The following is a 16,936-nucleotide window of genomic DNA, read 5'->3' as shown; positions in this document are numbered from 1 at the left end:
ATTGAAGAATATAATCGGGTTATGGGCTATCTTGTTTGGAAGTGGAATACGCAGGTTCACACTGACTGCACATGTCATAATTCATACGGCTAAAACAAAAATAACCCTGCGTGAAGCAAATTCGCCTCAACTGGCCTGATTTGTAGGTTTGTCTTGCAAACCGATGTTGCTGATGGCATATACGTCCGCCTTTTTATCGCGTCCTCCTCTTTCGTAGTATGGCATTTTGGACATCTCACTCAGAGCGTATGGTGTGACGGACAGCTTTAGTTTCTGTAGGGGAATGGAAATCATTTTTAGGACACCCTATTGACCTTTTCCTGCATGTACAGCACCGTGCTAACATCTTAGGGTTAGCTTACTTGTATTGTCATAGTCAACACGAGCACAGAATTTCTACCGTTATTATGGCCGTGAATAGCCCTGTTCCTGCAAAGCAGGTTTTATCCACCAGAAGGCAGCCAATATGCGCTAGAATTGATTTTCATTCAAGATAACCCTAGCCAATGGTTAGCCAATGTGCTCCATCAGCCAACCTTAGGCGATTAATGAATGCAAGACAATAGAAAATAGCAATCTACATCATCCCCTACAGAATGCACACAAAACTATGAGTTCCAAAATCAATATTTGAGCAATTGTAGAAGTACTTTTAAGTTTACCTGCAAAAAGGAGCCAGGTAGCACCCACAATGTGTGAATGGAGCCCAGAGGAATCCAAATGATGGATGCCAGGGCGATGACCCAGCCAATCCCTTGAGCCCAGGGAGGGAAGACATAGTCTCCATAGCGAGCAGGCTTGAACTGGATAACTGAAAAAATGAGGATAACCTTCCCCCAAAACAAGAACAAAAAATGAGGCCACACTCTGTCGTGACACGATCGTACCATCTGCCGACTTACGGTGACGAGAAAAGGATCGATGATTTGCCAACACACTTTGAAGAATATGTTTGGCCTTTTCCCCGTCATCTCTTCCAAGTTGTCAGATAACCGACTCGCACCTAAACATAAGCAATATTTCAATACCGTCACTAAGATTACCCGCAAATAATGCACTTTTATTCTTACTCACCATAAAACCAGCAAATGGCTAAGACCTCGAAGAACGCGAGGAACATAATAGACACGATGGCCGTGTAATGATCCATCAGCTGGAAAACATAAATCCCCGCCTAGAAAGAGATAGTCATAATCTGTAAACTGTATATGGAAAAAAATACTGCGCTGCATTTACCTGCATCACATTGGGAATCCCGAGAAGAAACGCGATTGAACAAACGACAAGAACTAACAGCTCTTTCCTCTTGAAGAATTTCATAAATTGCTGATTGGATTGATCCACCAAACTGGTCACCATCACCTCAACCATGGCAAACTGGTCAAACAGAAAGGAGTGGTTCATTTTGACACTATCTAAAAAAACGGAATTTAAACTTTTTTAAATAGCTTTATCACTACTAGACATCCAATCTATTTGATGGAAAGAAGAACAGAATTAATAGGATAAAACATCAATACATATATATGCTACCTATTACGAGTAGCATTGCTGTCTACTCTTACTGTGGGGAGGGGATGCCTAGAAAGAGTGTGTACGAGGAAATGCATTTTAAAAAAGTAAAAATACCAATTTAAAAAATAACTTTAGATGACGCATATTGAGGGAAGTAGAATTTGGGTTACCTCACTATCAATTCCGAGGAAAAGAAGCATGATGAAGAACAGCACGGCCCACAGTTGAGGCAAAGGCATACTGGCAAAGGCTTGTGGGTAGACAATGTACACCAGTCCTGGACCTAGTAAACATAAAATAAATATGGAAATTGGCAACTGTTTTGGGAGGGTAAGTATTGTTTTAGGTCTGCCAGCTGTTTTTAACACATTTTTTTAGTGTTTTACATAGATGTTATTATTGATATTGAAAAACTGAAATGTCTTTTATGAACTCACCATCCACAGCCAACTGCGGCACCGGAACGCCCTGCAGGTGAGACATGTATCCGAAAGCCGAGAATATTACAAAGCCTGCCATAATACTGGTTAGAGAATTGACAATGGAAATCGTCAGCGTGTCCCTGTGAAAAGGAAGAAGGAAAAAAAACGGTTCACCTTCATAGCGTCATGCACGCACGGATGGCGAATCTGGCTTTTACTTAATAATGTTGTTGTTGAAAGCATTATAGCTGGACATGGCGATGAGGAAGCCAAAGCCGATTCCGATGGAGTTGAAGATCTGAGCCGCGGCGTTCACCCAGACCTTAAGGCCAATTCACAAAGGTTATCCTCTGTTGTCAGCCATTTTTTCCCTTAAATTCATATATTTACCTCCACTGAGAGCAGCTTGTCCCATTCTGGCACAATGAAAAAGGTGATCCCCTTCATAGCCCCAGGAAGCTGCACGTTATTGATCAGCAGGGCAAGGAGGATGACGTAAGGGAGCAGCGCCGTGAAGTAGACCACCTGCACAGGAAAATCGACAAAAACGTGTCTTTGGGGGGCCTCGGGTGGACCACCAAATCCATTTGAAAATCATTTCTGCTCACCTTCCCTGTTGATTTGGTCCCCTTGAAGATGCAGAGGTAGATGAGGATCCAAGCTAGCAGGAGGAGAAGGCAAAGCTCCCAACGGATGACCCCGGCGTCCTCCACTCGGCCCGTTTGCTCCAGCATCTTGTATCTGTGCAGAAAAATGCCTTTCATTTTGGCAGTGAGTTCAAATAATTGTCATGGGATCCGACAATCTATCACACGTACGTATGTGGAGAAGAGAACAATGTTTACAAGTGTCTTTATCTTTACCGCTGTGTTTTATCAGATATCGTTCACATTGGCTCACGTGATGGATTTTGTCATCCGTGCTACAAACGATGTGTTTTGTAAGCTACTTTATCAGAAGCGGAGCTCGGGAGCACGGAGTCCTTGGACTTTCTGGATAACCTGGTCCTCTGAACTCACTTGAAGAACTCCTGGCTGGCCGTGGACGAGTAGCTGCCGTTGGTGGCGTGATCGGTGCAGTTGGGCGTGTTCCACGTGTTGTTGCAATTCTGCCAGGGCAACGACGCTTGGAAGGAGCTGAACAAGTAGTAGAGCGCCCAAGTGATGACCACGTTGTAGTAAGTGCACATGATGAAGGAAATGGCCACGGAAGCTATTCCTACACCTGGAGGATGGAAAAAAAATGGACGCTTTTGACAGGTTGCCCGTTCAAAGAAAAGCCAGATGTACCTTTGAAAAGTGGGGAGAATTGAGCAAGGGCGTGGACCGGCCCTCTTTTGGTGTATTGTCCAAGAGTCAGCTCCATGTGAAGTAGAGGAATTCCCAGTACAATCAGCATGAGAAGGTACGGTACCAAAAAAGCACCTGCCAGGAAATTAAAGTTTAGCTACGACATTCCTGGCTGGTTATGGATAACTTAACTACGTTGACATTACATTCCACTTGATATACAAGTGGAGACACCAGGGCTCGATTATAATGAAATTGTAAGGGGTCAGATTGAAGGAGAAATTCAGTTGAGTGTTTACGTAAGGTTATTCAATAAGCATGAAAATAAGTTAAGCAGGATTTTTTTGGGTTCTTTTCTCAGCTTTGGTCATCACTCACCTCCTCCGCTCCTGAAGCAGAGGTAAGGGAAACGCCAAATGTTGCCGAGACCCACGGCGGAGCCGATTCCCGCCAGGGTGAACTCGATCTGTCTGCTCCATGTCGGTCTGCTTTCTAGCTGGTCCATGTCTGTCTCTGAGCCCAAAGGGGCAGGAATTCACTATATGTTACTCTGGCTGACATAACTTTTTATGATCCCTAATGATTGGCAGAAGGTGATCAGCGTGAGGTCACAGAGTATAGCCAGATAAAAACAAAAATTACATATATAAGGGGTGCAAAAGTAGTTGGAAAATCACAAATCAACAATCAAATCACTTCACTAAAAAACTGTATGATGATTTTTTCCCCAGAATTGTAGTATATGCCAAATACATCTATTTTTCCCACCAATCGCCCCCATTTTCATTCATTAATTCTAGGGTTATTTGTTTTTGTATTAAATGTATTTTGATGTAAAAATGAGGTGTTCTCTTATGTTAACAATGAATGTATGTGTATTTGCAAATTCCGATAACCATTTTGAACTGGTTGGACACTTGGTACAGGGTTCATATCTTGAGGCCTGTTTTTTTTTTTTCCCCAGAATATTATTTTTCAACATGGTCTCATTTCCTATCTAATATTTCAATGAATCATTGAAAGCTCTTTCACTATGATACAAAGTACGTTTTGGACACGTGAGCACCCATAACCGTGTTATGTAGGCGATATAATCAGCATTATTGTGCCTCTTGCCGGTATCTAAGGGTTAAACAAATCTATTATAACACATCATTAGGCTTTGTAATGAAGTCATCTTGATTCATCACAAAGCTGCATTTATATTTCTTTATTTTGAAAGGATTTTATAATGGCAGTATAGTTGCATTTCAATACAAAAAAGCAGTTACCATTACAAAAAATGGTCACTATAGTTACCCTAAAAAGAGAGATAATGGCCTGTATTATGCATTGATCATCACAAAGCTGCATTTATATTTCTTTATTTTGAAAGGATTTTATAATGCAAATATAGTTGCATTTCAATACAAAAAAGCAGTTACCATTACCAAAAATAGTCACTATAGTTACCCTAAAAAGAGAGATAATGGCCTGTATTATGCATTGATTGTGTTACGCTGCACGTGTGCTTAGTAAATAGTAGCGATATTATGATGTTCTAATGGATATTTTGCATTTTACTGAATTTAATTTGTTTTATCGCTGTCAGAAGTGGACCACGCCCAGATTCCAGGGACGTCATATCCTCTAATAGTCAGCCGCTTGGAAGAGCTTATCCGGTAAATTACAAACATCAAGCTAACGGAAAAAAGTAAAGGTAGTATGAAGAAAATAAAGTCCAGCAAACCCTACAAGCCTTCATTGCGCTGACGTTCTGGACGTTATATTTTGAAGGTCTCAAGCGGATGTGTCCATCGAGCTTCTTTGGCAGGCAAAAATCGATACGGTGTGGGTGTGACTGGGAACGCTAGTGCGAATGTTGTAATGAAATAATTGCCAGGGTCAGTGGGGAAAAGGGGAAACGTAAGACTCTTATTTGACGTTTCGTGTCGTTTATTTTTTAATCGTTCACTTGAAAATGGGAAACTGTCACACCGTTGGACCAAACGAGGCCCTCGTGGTTTCAGGTAAAGACAGAAAGCTCGCCTATGGATGTTTTTTTTCCCTTAAAGCTCCGCGGCCTTGGCCTTGTTTGAGCTCTATGTGGGGATTTAAGGGGTGGGCTTGAAGTGATGGTGGGCGTTCTTTTAATCTCCATCGACGAATTCGCCTTTATTTTCGTTGAAAATGTCTCATTTATGCACACACACTTGCAAAATATTGCAGTAGTCTCGTTTAGCGGTCTAATGTTACAAAACCGTCGTCCACCGCTACGTTAAAAAAAGCCCAGTTTCGCTAACACGGCCCGTTTGAACACAATGTACCCTCCTTACTTATATTCAATGTGCATATTTTCTTATTCAATTTTTTAAATCAAATTTCAAAGTCCCAGCATTTTATTTTATCGGTGTTCAACCGAGGTTGTGCCGTTTCCTGTCCCTGATGTGCTGCTCCTGTTTCCCTCCTACTGGGTTGAATATTGTTTGTGGGGGGGTTATCGTGTCTTGTAAACAATAAAATGCTCTTTTTGCTATTTTATTAGTGGCAGGACACGACATTTGTTTCCCGCAGAGGGAATACGGCTAGCTGAATAAATTGGATTAAAGGGGAGAGGCTCGTAAAGTCCTACGGTGTCATGGTAGGTTGCAGTGTAGGACACCCAATGGCTGATCGTCAAGTGATGTTTATGCACGGTTGGAAAATGTCGTTTCCGCTAATAAAAGTGTATTTCATTTGTAATCTCGGGGGCTACCTACCAGATAAATGGAGCGAGCAAAGATGTAATGAAATGATTCAATAGTTAACGCTTTTAAAATAAGTTTTATTTTCATAACGTAACCTTGAACTCTTTTTTGTTTTTTTTAAATGCCCATAGCAAAATATGTGTGGGCCTCACTAATACTACAATAGCCTATCGAAAAGAAACTTAAAATATTATGCATGTTTTTTTAATTATGCATGTTTTTAAAATTTTCTCTGGGTAATATGAACACTAAAAACATTCAAGGTTAGTTTTCAATCAGACCTCAATGCAGAAAACATGGGTCTGCCATGTATTTCTGCACACTTCTGCAAGGGAAACCGGCGCAACCAGTTTCCTTTTTAATAATGTAGTATTAAATCTCATTATACTTGTATAATGACATTCATTTGTTAACAGCATGGAGTAAAAGTTGGGGATTGAATCAAAGCGTGTCACCCCCTCTTTGGGTAAATGTAGTCAGGAATGTTAGTTATGTCAGCGTTGGAAAGACGGCGATTAGCGGCTCACTCAGTGCATCGCCAAAGGTTCTCGCTCTGATTGCTGTTGAGAGGCAGTTTATTTTAACCATCAAGCATGTGTCACTCACATCTTTTTATCCAAATAAACACAGAAATATGATCATGCGCTCATACACAGTCTTTCAATTTGCTGTTAGTGTTTTTTGTTGCATGAGATACTTGTTCCCATTGTTGGACGTTGAACAAAATAAAACCAGAAAACAAAGCAAACTGAAAGATGAGCATTCACAGTCAGCCCTCCCAGTTTATTGCCAAATAGGGCACTCATTTAATTCATGAACTGTTTATTTGCAACTTTCAGTCAAAATGGATTGGCAGTCTAATGCCGTCAATGGCACTGAAAGATGAGCATTCACAGTCAGTCTATCGTTGGAAGAATAATTTTAAAAGGTCAACTTTAAAGTGTTATTGAGGGCTATAACCCGAGTGTTTCTTTTTCCCTTCATTATAGTCCTATTAATGTTGCTTTTACTAACAAATTATAATATTATTTATTCATTACAAGTGTAACTCAATTGAAAAAATCAGCCTATTTAGTCTGACATGATTTAAACTTGTGTTGTTGTTTTTTTCCGAGTGCATATTGAGTTGAAGGAATTGTCCAATAGCCCCTCGTTGATTGTTTGTGGGTAAATATAGGAGTGTTTTCGTTTGGGTGTCAGTAAATATAGTCAAGCCCCGCCTACTTTTCTTTCTCTTAGGAATTGTGTGACAGCTGGGAATGCCTTAACCCAAAACACTCCCACTGGAGATGTGTTGCAATGGAAAACAGTACACTGTTTCTTTCATTTTGTTCACAGTCATGTGGCCTTTGAATTTGGACACAATGTGATGGAACAAAATGTCGGATTTCCGAAACTTGTTTGTGCGGAGGTCCAAATCACAAAAGCAGACAAATGCATAAGCTAGTATCATAGCATTCCGGACGATGATGCCATCGATGTTCATGTTTGTGTCTTTTCCCAAGGTGGCTGTTGTGGATCAGATGAGAAAACTTACGTTGTGGGAGGCTGGGCTTGGGCCTGGTGTCTCATCTCCGACATCCAGAGGTAAGAGCCCAAATGCGCATCGCCCCGATAACCACGGCGTCCAATTCATTTCAACTGGGAGGGGCTGGGCAGGCGACCATTATGTTTCAGTACTGTTTCCACTTTATTCTTTTCTGATTGCCATCTGAATTCAAAAGCTAGTTAACATGTTATTCATAGTACGTCGTTGCTTCACGCTTTAAAAAAACAGTTTTTAATTTAATCCGACAATTTTGTTGACTGCTCACATTCATTTTTCAGTCAGTAAATTACCTTGGAAATTTTTGGATGATAATCCTCTCCAGTGTCTGGCAAGTTTATAAGAATCAGAAACTTAGACTTGTAAATTATAGCTAAAAAAAGATCTTTCACGTACTGAAAAAAAGCATGTGACCATTCAATGGACCTTTTTAAAATTATGCAGATTTAATATTGGAAAAGAACTCTGCCTCTGAAATGTGAACTCTTCTACCTGTTTCAAAACAGCTTAACTAACTACTAACTTATTCTAATATTCATTTGCTCATGGTGCACCCGGTTTGAACGCACGGGCGAGCTAATGTTTGCCCGTCTCTGCGAAAAGCTGCTTCGGGTTTCCCATTTCCAATGAAGCGTCGCTTAGAAACATAACGATCGACCGCAACAACACGGTCAGGCTGATGCATGGATTGGCTTCTTTATTCCTCAAACCTCCTCCTTCCCAGCTGTTAGTCAATATTAGGTCATGTTCAGTCGTTTATTTTTCTTTTTTTTTAATTTAACAGCAGCCTTCCCTCATCTGCAGAGTGGCGCGCACTTGTACTAAAAGCCAGTGGCTCGCCGGGGTCTTCCCGCTTCTGATGCAGCAATCATGTTAATGTCTGAACCGTGACTCATTGATTCAGCCAGCTTTTCTTGAGCCGCTGCCATTTTCCACTTCAGTCTCCGAACACAATATGGGTGGCAAAAGGACCCTCTTTCTTTTAAAAGGGAGGGTGCTTTTTGCCCAGACCGTGTAACAAAATATAGAAAAAATGGGAGGAATTTTTCAATTTGGCAATAGCAGTGTCAAAAGTATCAATGCAGAAATGTTGATATTTGGTTAGTTATTGGTTTTTGCACCAGAAATTTGGAGTCGTGGGCTGAATTTGATTTTTCACTACTTTGATCGTATTGAAGGATACGTATTTTTGCATTTTTCTTTTTAACTCAGTGGCTTTATGTCCAATCCATTCAAAGTGGAAGGGTTGGCAGTGGGTTCACCCTTCCAGTTCAAACGGATTGAATGTCTACTACTGATGAACTGATTTAAACTGGAAAAAAATGGAAAAAACATATTTTTAATACATACACAACTGTATAGATATATCGATCGGCTAAATAAATAGGCTTCAAACACCAAACAGGGGCTGAAATAATTTTCTTTTTTATTTTAAATTCCCCAATGAAAATCCAATCTCTTAACCCGGGTGAGCGACCTTCCTAATGGCTGTTTGTCCAACTTACTGTTTTGCCTGTGCTACGCCGGACTGCCTTCCTGTCTGCGTAGAATGTCTCTGGAGGTTATGACCATCCTCTGTCGCTGTGAGAATATCGAAACCTCGGAGGGCGTTCCCCTGGATGTGACTGGGGTGGCCCAGGTAACGTATTTTTGCCCAGAGCCCTCCGACAAATCAAAACAAAACACCAGCTGCTGGCGCTCGGGAGCAAAAGAAGATGGCGGAATACGGAGCGATTAGCTTAAAAGCTACCCGCGTGGCGTGCCTGATTGCCTGCGTTCTCAGCCACGTGGCTTCGCTCTCTCTTCTGTCGCTCGCTAACTTGCCTCCGGGGAAAAATACGAGCCGAGACCTGTGAAAGCCAGGGACTTGAACCCAAATTATTTTAATATAACGCTGCCAACGCGAAGGTACGTTTTGGAAAGTGCTCCGTTGTTAGTGATCTGGAGTCCTTGGGTGAATGGTTTCACTTTGTCCTGATTTTCTTTTTCCCCTCCTTACTTGTGTTCTGGCCCCTCCCTTCATTTGCTCCCCCACCTCTCCGAACATGCCTGTTTTTATTTTATATTTTTCCACATTCTTCACAGGATAACGCTTGAGATTATGACCCTGCAGCCCAAGTGTGAGGATGTAGAGACAGCGGAGGGTGTAGCTATTACTGTCACAGGGGTGGCTCAGGTAACTCACCACACTGTTTCTCTTTGGGAATGCCAGTTGGGATTTCTCCCCGCACCCACACCCCTGTCTGCATCCCCCCCAAAAAAACTTCCTTCCGTCTGGCGTCAGCCCATAATCGCGTCAGAGGCGGTTTCGCGCAGAGGGCTCAGGTGATGATACGAGGCACGGAAAGCTACGTCCAATCCATTTAGACCAGTCAAAATGGATTTCACGTCCATTGCGGTCAATGGCAGGAAATGACGTCATACAAATTAGGATTTTGGTGTCAAACTAAGGGAGTCCCTACTTTCCATTTATTATTGTCTCGCTCAATTAGGCCTGTCCGATTGGGGTACACAATATTTCTTTATTTTTTGGGGTGAAAAATGATACATTTACCCCATACATACATACAGTATTAACTGACCACACAAATGTTGTTTTTATCAAGTAGTGCTGCAAGCTAAAACTGCCCAGTCTAAACAGAGGCGGCACAGTTGCATACGTTTTTTGCAGATTTTTTTTTTAGATTTATACCCTGTTAATAATTGAATACAACTACTGTACTACTTTCAACTACTTTAATTGTCGTTTATTATGATCTACGGCAGCAACTCTCCTCATGTCAGTTAGTCATACTCAAAATAAGAACCCCTGAATTTGACCGCGGCGGCTGGAATGCCAGCAAGAAAATAAGTCACAATCAGTAAATCATTGCCTGCCATTGACAACGATAAATGTCCGTTCATTTGGACCGGTAGAGGCGAACCAACATTCCGACATGAATGAAAACAACCCGTGTGAATGCATTTGGGGGAAAATAAGGAATCTGAAGTGCGCCTTATAGTCTAAAAAAATAGGGTAATTAGTCACCTTGTGTCATTTTCACTTTCAGAATATCAAATCGTTACCGTGGGCTTCCGTATTTTACTTCTTGGTTTGGCTCTTCGGAACTTCCCTTATCTTGGGTGCATGCCTCATTATCAGCCTCTACTGTGTATGATCCATTCAGTGTTCCTCTCTGTGTATTTTGCTCCCGTGCATGCCCACAATGAGCCCAGTGTTCGGAACCACCCTCATTTTCTCACACTTCTTCCGAGGGCACAATTGCGCTCTGCCACGGCATTTTGGGCCCAAAGCCACCGCGGGGTCTCGTGGCAACAGGAGTGACGGGAGCTCGAATTGTAAACTCGTCTGTCGGAAGTCTACCGGCTCAACGTGGGGTTTTAGTGCAAAGTTGTGCAATGTACTGCCCAAATTACCTAACTAGTAAATGAAGTTCAGACAAGTCACGTGTCCGTCATGTTCGGGAAAGTAGGCTAACGAGGTCCGTCAACTTGAGTTTATTTTGGTCTGAGCCACGGCACAGCGCAGCTCCCCCTGCTGACTATTTTGATTGGTTGTTCATCTTGCACCCTTTTATACGTTGTTTTTTTTTCTGGAATGACAATGACCACCTGTATGCATATTGTGTGTGTATTTCAATTGTGTATGAGTGCATGTTACCCAATGAAATGGTGTGACCACTTGCCTAAGGACCCAGCTCACTTCTCTCTTTTTACAGCCCCTGTGGAGTAGAGCATCACCCCCAAACTTTTTATTTTCCATGTTTTGCCATAGAAGTGAGCTCTTACCGTCAATGATGTCCCCCCCCACCCCCATTCCCTTTCTTTTGTGCGCATGGGTAATGAGCATGACAATAGAAAATAAAGCGATGATCATATTTCAGTCAATAGGTTTAGAAATACAATGGATTTAGGAATAAATGTATATGTAGACACAAGCTAGGTAAACTGGGCAACCCTTTTAATCTGATAGCTCTTTATTTAAGACAATAGGGATCTCGTAGTTAAAAAAAACCTGAAAAACAAAGGGCGATTTTGGAATCTTCAGCCAGAAATGAGTGAAAAACAGCCATCCGACTTGAAACAAATGTTATTGATGAGTAAGTTAACCATAAAGCCAGCAGCTGCTGTTCACCGAGAGATGGTTTTTATTACTGTCATGAGATGAAAATATTTTTTTAATGCATTTTTGCACCAAAACTATTTAATATTCCCTTTTTTTTCCTCCCCCAAGTTTTATTTTAAAAATAGAGTGCCGTGCCTGTGTGGTTGCGAATTGCCGCGTGTATGCTCAGCTGACAATGTTTGTCCACGCCGACGGCAGGTCAAGGTGATGACGGAAAATGAGCTGCTGGGCTACGCCTGCGAGCAGTTCCTGGGAAAGACGGTCGTGGAGATCAAGAGCGTCATCCTGCAGACCCTCGAGGGACACCTAAGGGCCATCCTTGGTAGGCATCTCTTCAAGGCAGGATCCCAAACTAACATTTATGCTTTAAATTATGTGGCAGAGTTGCCTAGATTTTTTTGGTGCGTGTTGGTAAAGTTTGGATCGCTGGAGGAATGATTTTGAAGAGGATTTATGTTTCAGGTACCTTGACTGTGGAGCAGATTTATCAAGACCGAGACAAGTTTGCCTGTCTGGTCCGAGAGGTGGCGGCCCCCGACGTGGGCCGCATGGGCATCGAGATCCTCAGTTTCACTATCAAGGTGGGAATTCAAAGCCGTTAGTTCTTCCCCATTTCCAATCTTTGTGTAAATAAAATGTTGTTTGCCTTCTGTTTGAACTGCTTTCTATGCTTTGTTATTCCTTCTCCCCAGGATGTGTATGACAAAGTGGAGTACCTCAGCTCGCTGGGCAAAACGCAGACGGCTGCAGTGCAGAGGGACGCCGATATCGGCGTGGCGGAGGCAGAGCGAGATGCTGGCATTCGGGTAAAGCGCAACGGTCGCCTCGTCCCTCACTCGGACTTCCGAGCGCAATATCCTTTCCCTTAACAGGAGGCTGAATGTAAGAAAGAAATGATGGATGTGAAATTCCTGGCCGACACCAAAATGGCCGATTCCAAGCGAGAGCTGGAAATGCAGAGAGCATCTTTTAATCAAGAAGTCAACACCAAGGTAGGCGTCCGGAAAAGCCGCTGGCCGGCGAGCACTTTTAAGCCACTCTCTCGTCTTTCCAGAAAGCGGAAGCTCAGTTGGCTTACGAACTGCAAGCGGCCAAGGAGCAGCAGAAGATCCGTCTGGAGGAGATTCAGGTGGAAGTGGTGCAGAGGAGGAAGCAGATCACCATCGAGGAGAAGGAAATCGACCGTACCGACAAGGAGCTGATCGCCACCGTCAAGAGACCCGCCGAGGCCGAAGCTTACAAGATGCAGCAGCTGGCCGAGGGGCACAAGTGAGTGGGGGCGGGGCCAGGACGGCTAATTTGCGGCGCCGGAACGATCGTCGCCCAACTCGTCTCTTCCGGCCCTCAGGATCAAAAAGGTGCTGACGGCCCAGGCCGAGGCCGACAAGATCCGCCTGGTGGGCGAAGCGGAAGCCGCCTCCATCGAGGCCGTGGGGAAAGCCGAGGCCGAGAAAATGAGGCTCAAGGCCGAAGCCTACCTGCAATACGACGATGCCGCCAAGACGGCGTTGGTGCTGGAAGCGCTGCCCAAGGTCAGATGAGATGATCCAAAAATTGGCTTAATATTTCTATGTGGTAATTGTAGGGCGGCCACTAGATGGCCTCACGACAGGTTGGAACGTTAAAGCGATTTGCCTTTTTCAAATAACGACCGTCCCCCGCCCCGCCCCTTTTGAAATGCTAATACATCTCACGTCTGTCCGCTATCAGATCGCTGGCAAGGTGGCCGCGCCCCTGTCCAGGACCAATGAGATCGTGATCCTGTCCGGCGATAGCAATCGCGTGACCGGAGAGGTCAACCGTCTTTTAGCCGAGCTCCCGACTTGCATCAACGCCCTCACCGGGGTGGACGTCACCAAGGTAAGTGCGTGCGTGGTGCTCAGGCGGAGCCAATCGGAGCACCCCGTTACCGTCTTTTGTCCATCAGATCCCGCTGCTTCAGAAGATGAGCGGCCAGACAGCCATCTGATGTTGGGAGGAGCCCCGGGGACACCAACAGTATCTGCCTCAAGCATGACAACACTTTCTCTCACCTCCTTAATGCAAACTGCCAGAAACACCAAAAGATTTGAGATATTTTTTTAACGCTTTTCTTTCTTCTTTAAAAAAAAAAAAAATTCCCACGCTGCAATCCTGTTTTAATTCAGCGTAAATTGGCCCGAGAGTCCGAAACTCCGAAAAGGGTTACAACCAACCCCGCCCCCTTAATTTTCACCAGCCATGACTGAAATCTGACCGGCGTGTACAGTACAACCACTATTAGCTTGTCCCCCCTCATGTGCTGGTGCCTGTCCGACCAATCACACTCAAGTGCCCAAAATCCCCATCTTTTTTTTTCCACCTCGCGAATTCCAAACCGTCGGGCAACACGGAGGCTAGCCTTACTCGCGTTTAGCGTCACGTACGTAGCATGCGGCGGATCCTCAGGACAAGTCCCGCCTACTCCAGTGTCCCCCTTCTCTTAATCTCCGGTGTAAAATCAATGTGAGCATTTTTTTTTCTTCTTTTTGACCATCACAGGAATGTTTACACAGTATCGCTGTGTTCTGTTTTGTAACGGCTAAAAAAAATAGGGTCGGTCGCCGGGACCACCAAGCTTTTACTAACTAACGGCAACTAACCGGTGCTGCTCTCGACGAACCTCCGACACGTTTACGCGGTCCCAACACGTGACGTCAAAACGGCTATATCTGTACTGTTTTTATTTCGTTACTGAACTTTTTTTTTTCTTGTAAAGAACTTTTGGGGGGTTTTGATGTAGTTTTTAAGGAATGGAATCCAAAAATGATCTCCGTTTTTCTTGTTTAAAAAAAAAAAAACAAAGCTTAGCTACCACCAGTGCCATTGACAATTCTACACGTCCAATTTTTTCATCCGTCTGTTGTAGGTTTTAATGAGTTTATCAATCTTATATCAAATGTTATTCGTAAATTAACTCAATAGCGACGGTCCATTTAGTGTCGGACCAAATTGATTACATTGTGATTATCATTCAATACCAGCTTTCCATTTTAAAATGCATTTGATGCCTACTACAAATTCACTTTAATTCACAGCAGATGGATAAAAAGAGTGACAGGATTGGGCGTTTATTTTTTATTTCTAGAAAAAACTAAACTGACATGTAATGGAGAATTTTGGATTCCACAACCTAAAAGTACAAACAAAAAATGGTGGTCACCTCACTTCTCTTTTAAGCCTTTATAGGGAAACGAGTTATTTTGGTCATTGAAACTAAATAACATTCGGAGTCATCTTGGCCAAAATATCCTATAAAGGGTTCAAAATGTATTCCAATGTAAATAGATACAGCTGTTCCAGTGGCGTGCGTCTATTTGTTTGTAAGCTGTTTTGTACACAGTGCCTTGGTCAAGACTTGCGTTTGCCGTGACGGTTTTTCCCAAGAGCCGCTCTCCATTTCCGCTCTCTGTTACTCTCTCTGCTCCTAACCATGTGAACGTTATACGTGCGTACGTCTCATTTACTTTTTTATACGCGTTCGGGCTTTCGTGCGTTTTAAGAAGTTCACGTTTCAAGTAACTGCAGGATTTAGAAGTCAACGTGACTTTGTTTTCTGTCCTTCATATCAGCACCTGTCGGTATTTTTTTTTTTGTCGTTTTTGGCCGGTATATTCGGCGCCAAAAACGATGGGTGCGTCTGTGTCTGTGGCATTATTGAAGGCCACGTCGATGCAGACCAAACCTACGCCTTAATAAAAAAAACATCCTGTATTTGTATGTTATAGAGGATTTAAAAAGTATTATTACTAAAAAACGTTTCTATTTACGCTTCTCCTAATGTGATCTTTTGTCAAACTGATCCAGCATGGCAATTGAAGCACGTCTTCATGTTACTCTAATGTTGTGCGCCATCCCTATAATAAAAATATCTATACATACTACCACCTTTTGTCTGCCTGCGTATATTTTTAAGAGTACTTTTTGGGACAGAAATACTTTGGATGGAAAAGTATTTTCCTTTGAATGGGAGGAAAATGTGGAAAAAAAGGTAATGTGGGAAAATAATCCAATTTAGGGCAAGTGAATACATGTGGTAATTAAAAAAAATCAATTAAATGGACAATTCAGTTGCCCTTTTTAAAAAAAAACATTTTTAAAAGAATACTTACAATTCATTCAATTGCTGCTATTGACTAGAATAACATATTTTAGGAGAACTCTCACTTAAGTGCAAATGTAAAAGATGGATTAAAAAAACAAGCTTTTTTTCAACAGATAAGTGAGCACAAAACCAACCCGCCCTGATAGCCTGACATCTTTGTTATCTTTGCCTGCAGATGCACCCGAACAAGAGCCGCTCCCTAACTCGGGAGTTGGTTACCATGGAAACGCATCTCAAGTCCTCACCAAGGTCAGTCAAATCGTTTTTTGTTTGTTTGTAAAGTTAGGAGTGAGTAAAGTTTGCCATTCTCTCTCTTTCTCCATCTAAATCTATATCAAATCTATTTGCCACAAATCCGTGACGTGTGAAGCGCAAATTTAAATCTGTGTTAAATTCATCCGATGGAAAAAGTCAGATAAAACGGCATCACCTGACATGTCGTCCTATTGCATTTTTATCTCCTAAAGTATCAAGCGTTAATCCATCCGAGTCTGTCGGATTGTTGTCAGTTGTCATGAACATTTAACTTGATTAAACTGTAGCTTTTGAATGTTATTATAATTATTTAACAGTTGGCTAGCTTCTGCGGGGAAAACCACAAATGATCAGGTCAAAACTGACTGCAGTTTTGCAACCAATCTGCTCATTTTAATAACTTAAATATCAAAAGATTTTATTTTTTTTACAAACTATTACGATACGACCTCAAATGATGAATTATGAAACACGAAAAAAGGGCGCGGTCAGAAGCGAGCAGATGGGGACAAGATAAGACGGCAACAAAAAAAAGTCCGTATGCTAATGAGCTTGGGGTCGCCTTCTAATAAAGGGGGGATCGACGAGGGGGCTCGGACACCGGCGGGGAGACGCGGCCATCGACGCACGCGAGTGAGTATCCCGAGCGTTGAGGAGCGCGTCCAAAATATGTCACGGAAGAAGCTTGTGCCCTGGACAGGATATCATCATATACTGTAAGTTTAATGAAGAGACACTACAGTATAGATGATGTACTATCCAGGGGGGGATTCCCTCACCGTACTTGGACGCTTGGAAGAAAGAGAGAGAGCGAGAGAGAGAGGGGGGCCGTAAAACCGTTACCATTACTGAGTTTCAGTAATGGTAAGGGTTCTATGGCTCTCGCTCATTATCAGCTGGACCGCCCAATCAAGGAAACTAATCGTTTTTTCAT

The 16,936-nt window shown here is 42.7% G+C and overlaps 3 protein-coding genes across 4 annotated transcripts in view; 2 read left to right on the top strand and 1 right to left on the bottom strand.

Moving 5' to 3' along the window:
* The window catches only part of znhit3 (zinc finger, HIT-type containing 3), an 81,720-nt gene that overhangs the window by 26,852 nt on the left and 37,932 nt on the right, over positions 1–16,936 (top strand). The window lies entirely within an intron of this gene.
* On the bottom strand, positions 115–5,049 carry LOC144067719 (sodium- and chloride-dependent GABA transporter 1). The gene is made up of 14 exons (XM_077591586.1): positions 4,961–5,049; positions 3,605–3,739; positions 3,227–3,361; positions 2,957–3,161; positions 2,546–2,678; positions 2,328–2,462; positions 2,156–2,259; positions 1,953–2,077; positions 1,686–1,798; positions 1,237–1,377; positions 1,075–1,174; positions 903–1,003; positions 663–830; positions 115–273 (listed from the first exon to the last, which is right to left on the bottom strand). The coding sequence occupies exons 2-14, from the start codon at positions 3,729–3,731 to the stop codon at positions 127–129; spliced, it is 1,734 nt and encodes a 577-aa protein (XP_077447712.1). The 5' UTR covers positions 3,732–3,739; positions 4,961–5,049; the 3' UTR covers positions 115–126.
* LOC144067720 (flotillin-2a) lies at positions 4,894–15,288 on the top strand. 2 transcript variants are annotated; one of them, XM_077591588.1, is made up of 11 exons: positions 4,894–5,235; positions 7,458–7,539; positions 9,047–9,137; positions 11,823–11,946; positions 12,087–12,205; positions 12,317–12,430; positions 12,497–12,616; positions 12,679–12,893; positions 12,973–13,156; positions 13,335–13,484; positions 13,552–15,288. In XM_077591588.1, exons 1-11 carry the CDS (start codon positions 5,187–5,189, stop codon positions 13,591–13,593), a joined length of 1,290 nt encoding a protein of 429 aa, XP_077447714.1. In that variant the 5' UTR covers positions 4,894–5,186; the 3' UTR covers positions 13,594–15,288. The 2 variants fall into 2 exon arrangements, with proteins under 2 accessions (XP_077447714.1, XP_077447713.1); XM_077591587.1 differs by lacking the exon at positions 9,047–9,137 and adding an exon at positions 9,584–9,674 and having other exon boundaries at positions 4,897–5,235.

The sequence above is a fragment of the Stigmatopora argus genome, chromosome 22, assembly GCF_051989625.1.
Source record: "Stigmatopora argus isolate UIUO_Sarg chromosome 22, RoL_Sarg_1.0, whole genome shotgun sequence".
NCBI classification, from domain to species: domain Eukaryota; kingdom Metazoa; phylum Chordata; class Actinopteri; order Syngnathiformes; family Syngnathidae; genus Stigmatopora; species Stigmatopora argus.
This window is presented reverse-complemented; position numbering and strand designations above follow the sequence as displayed.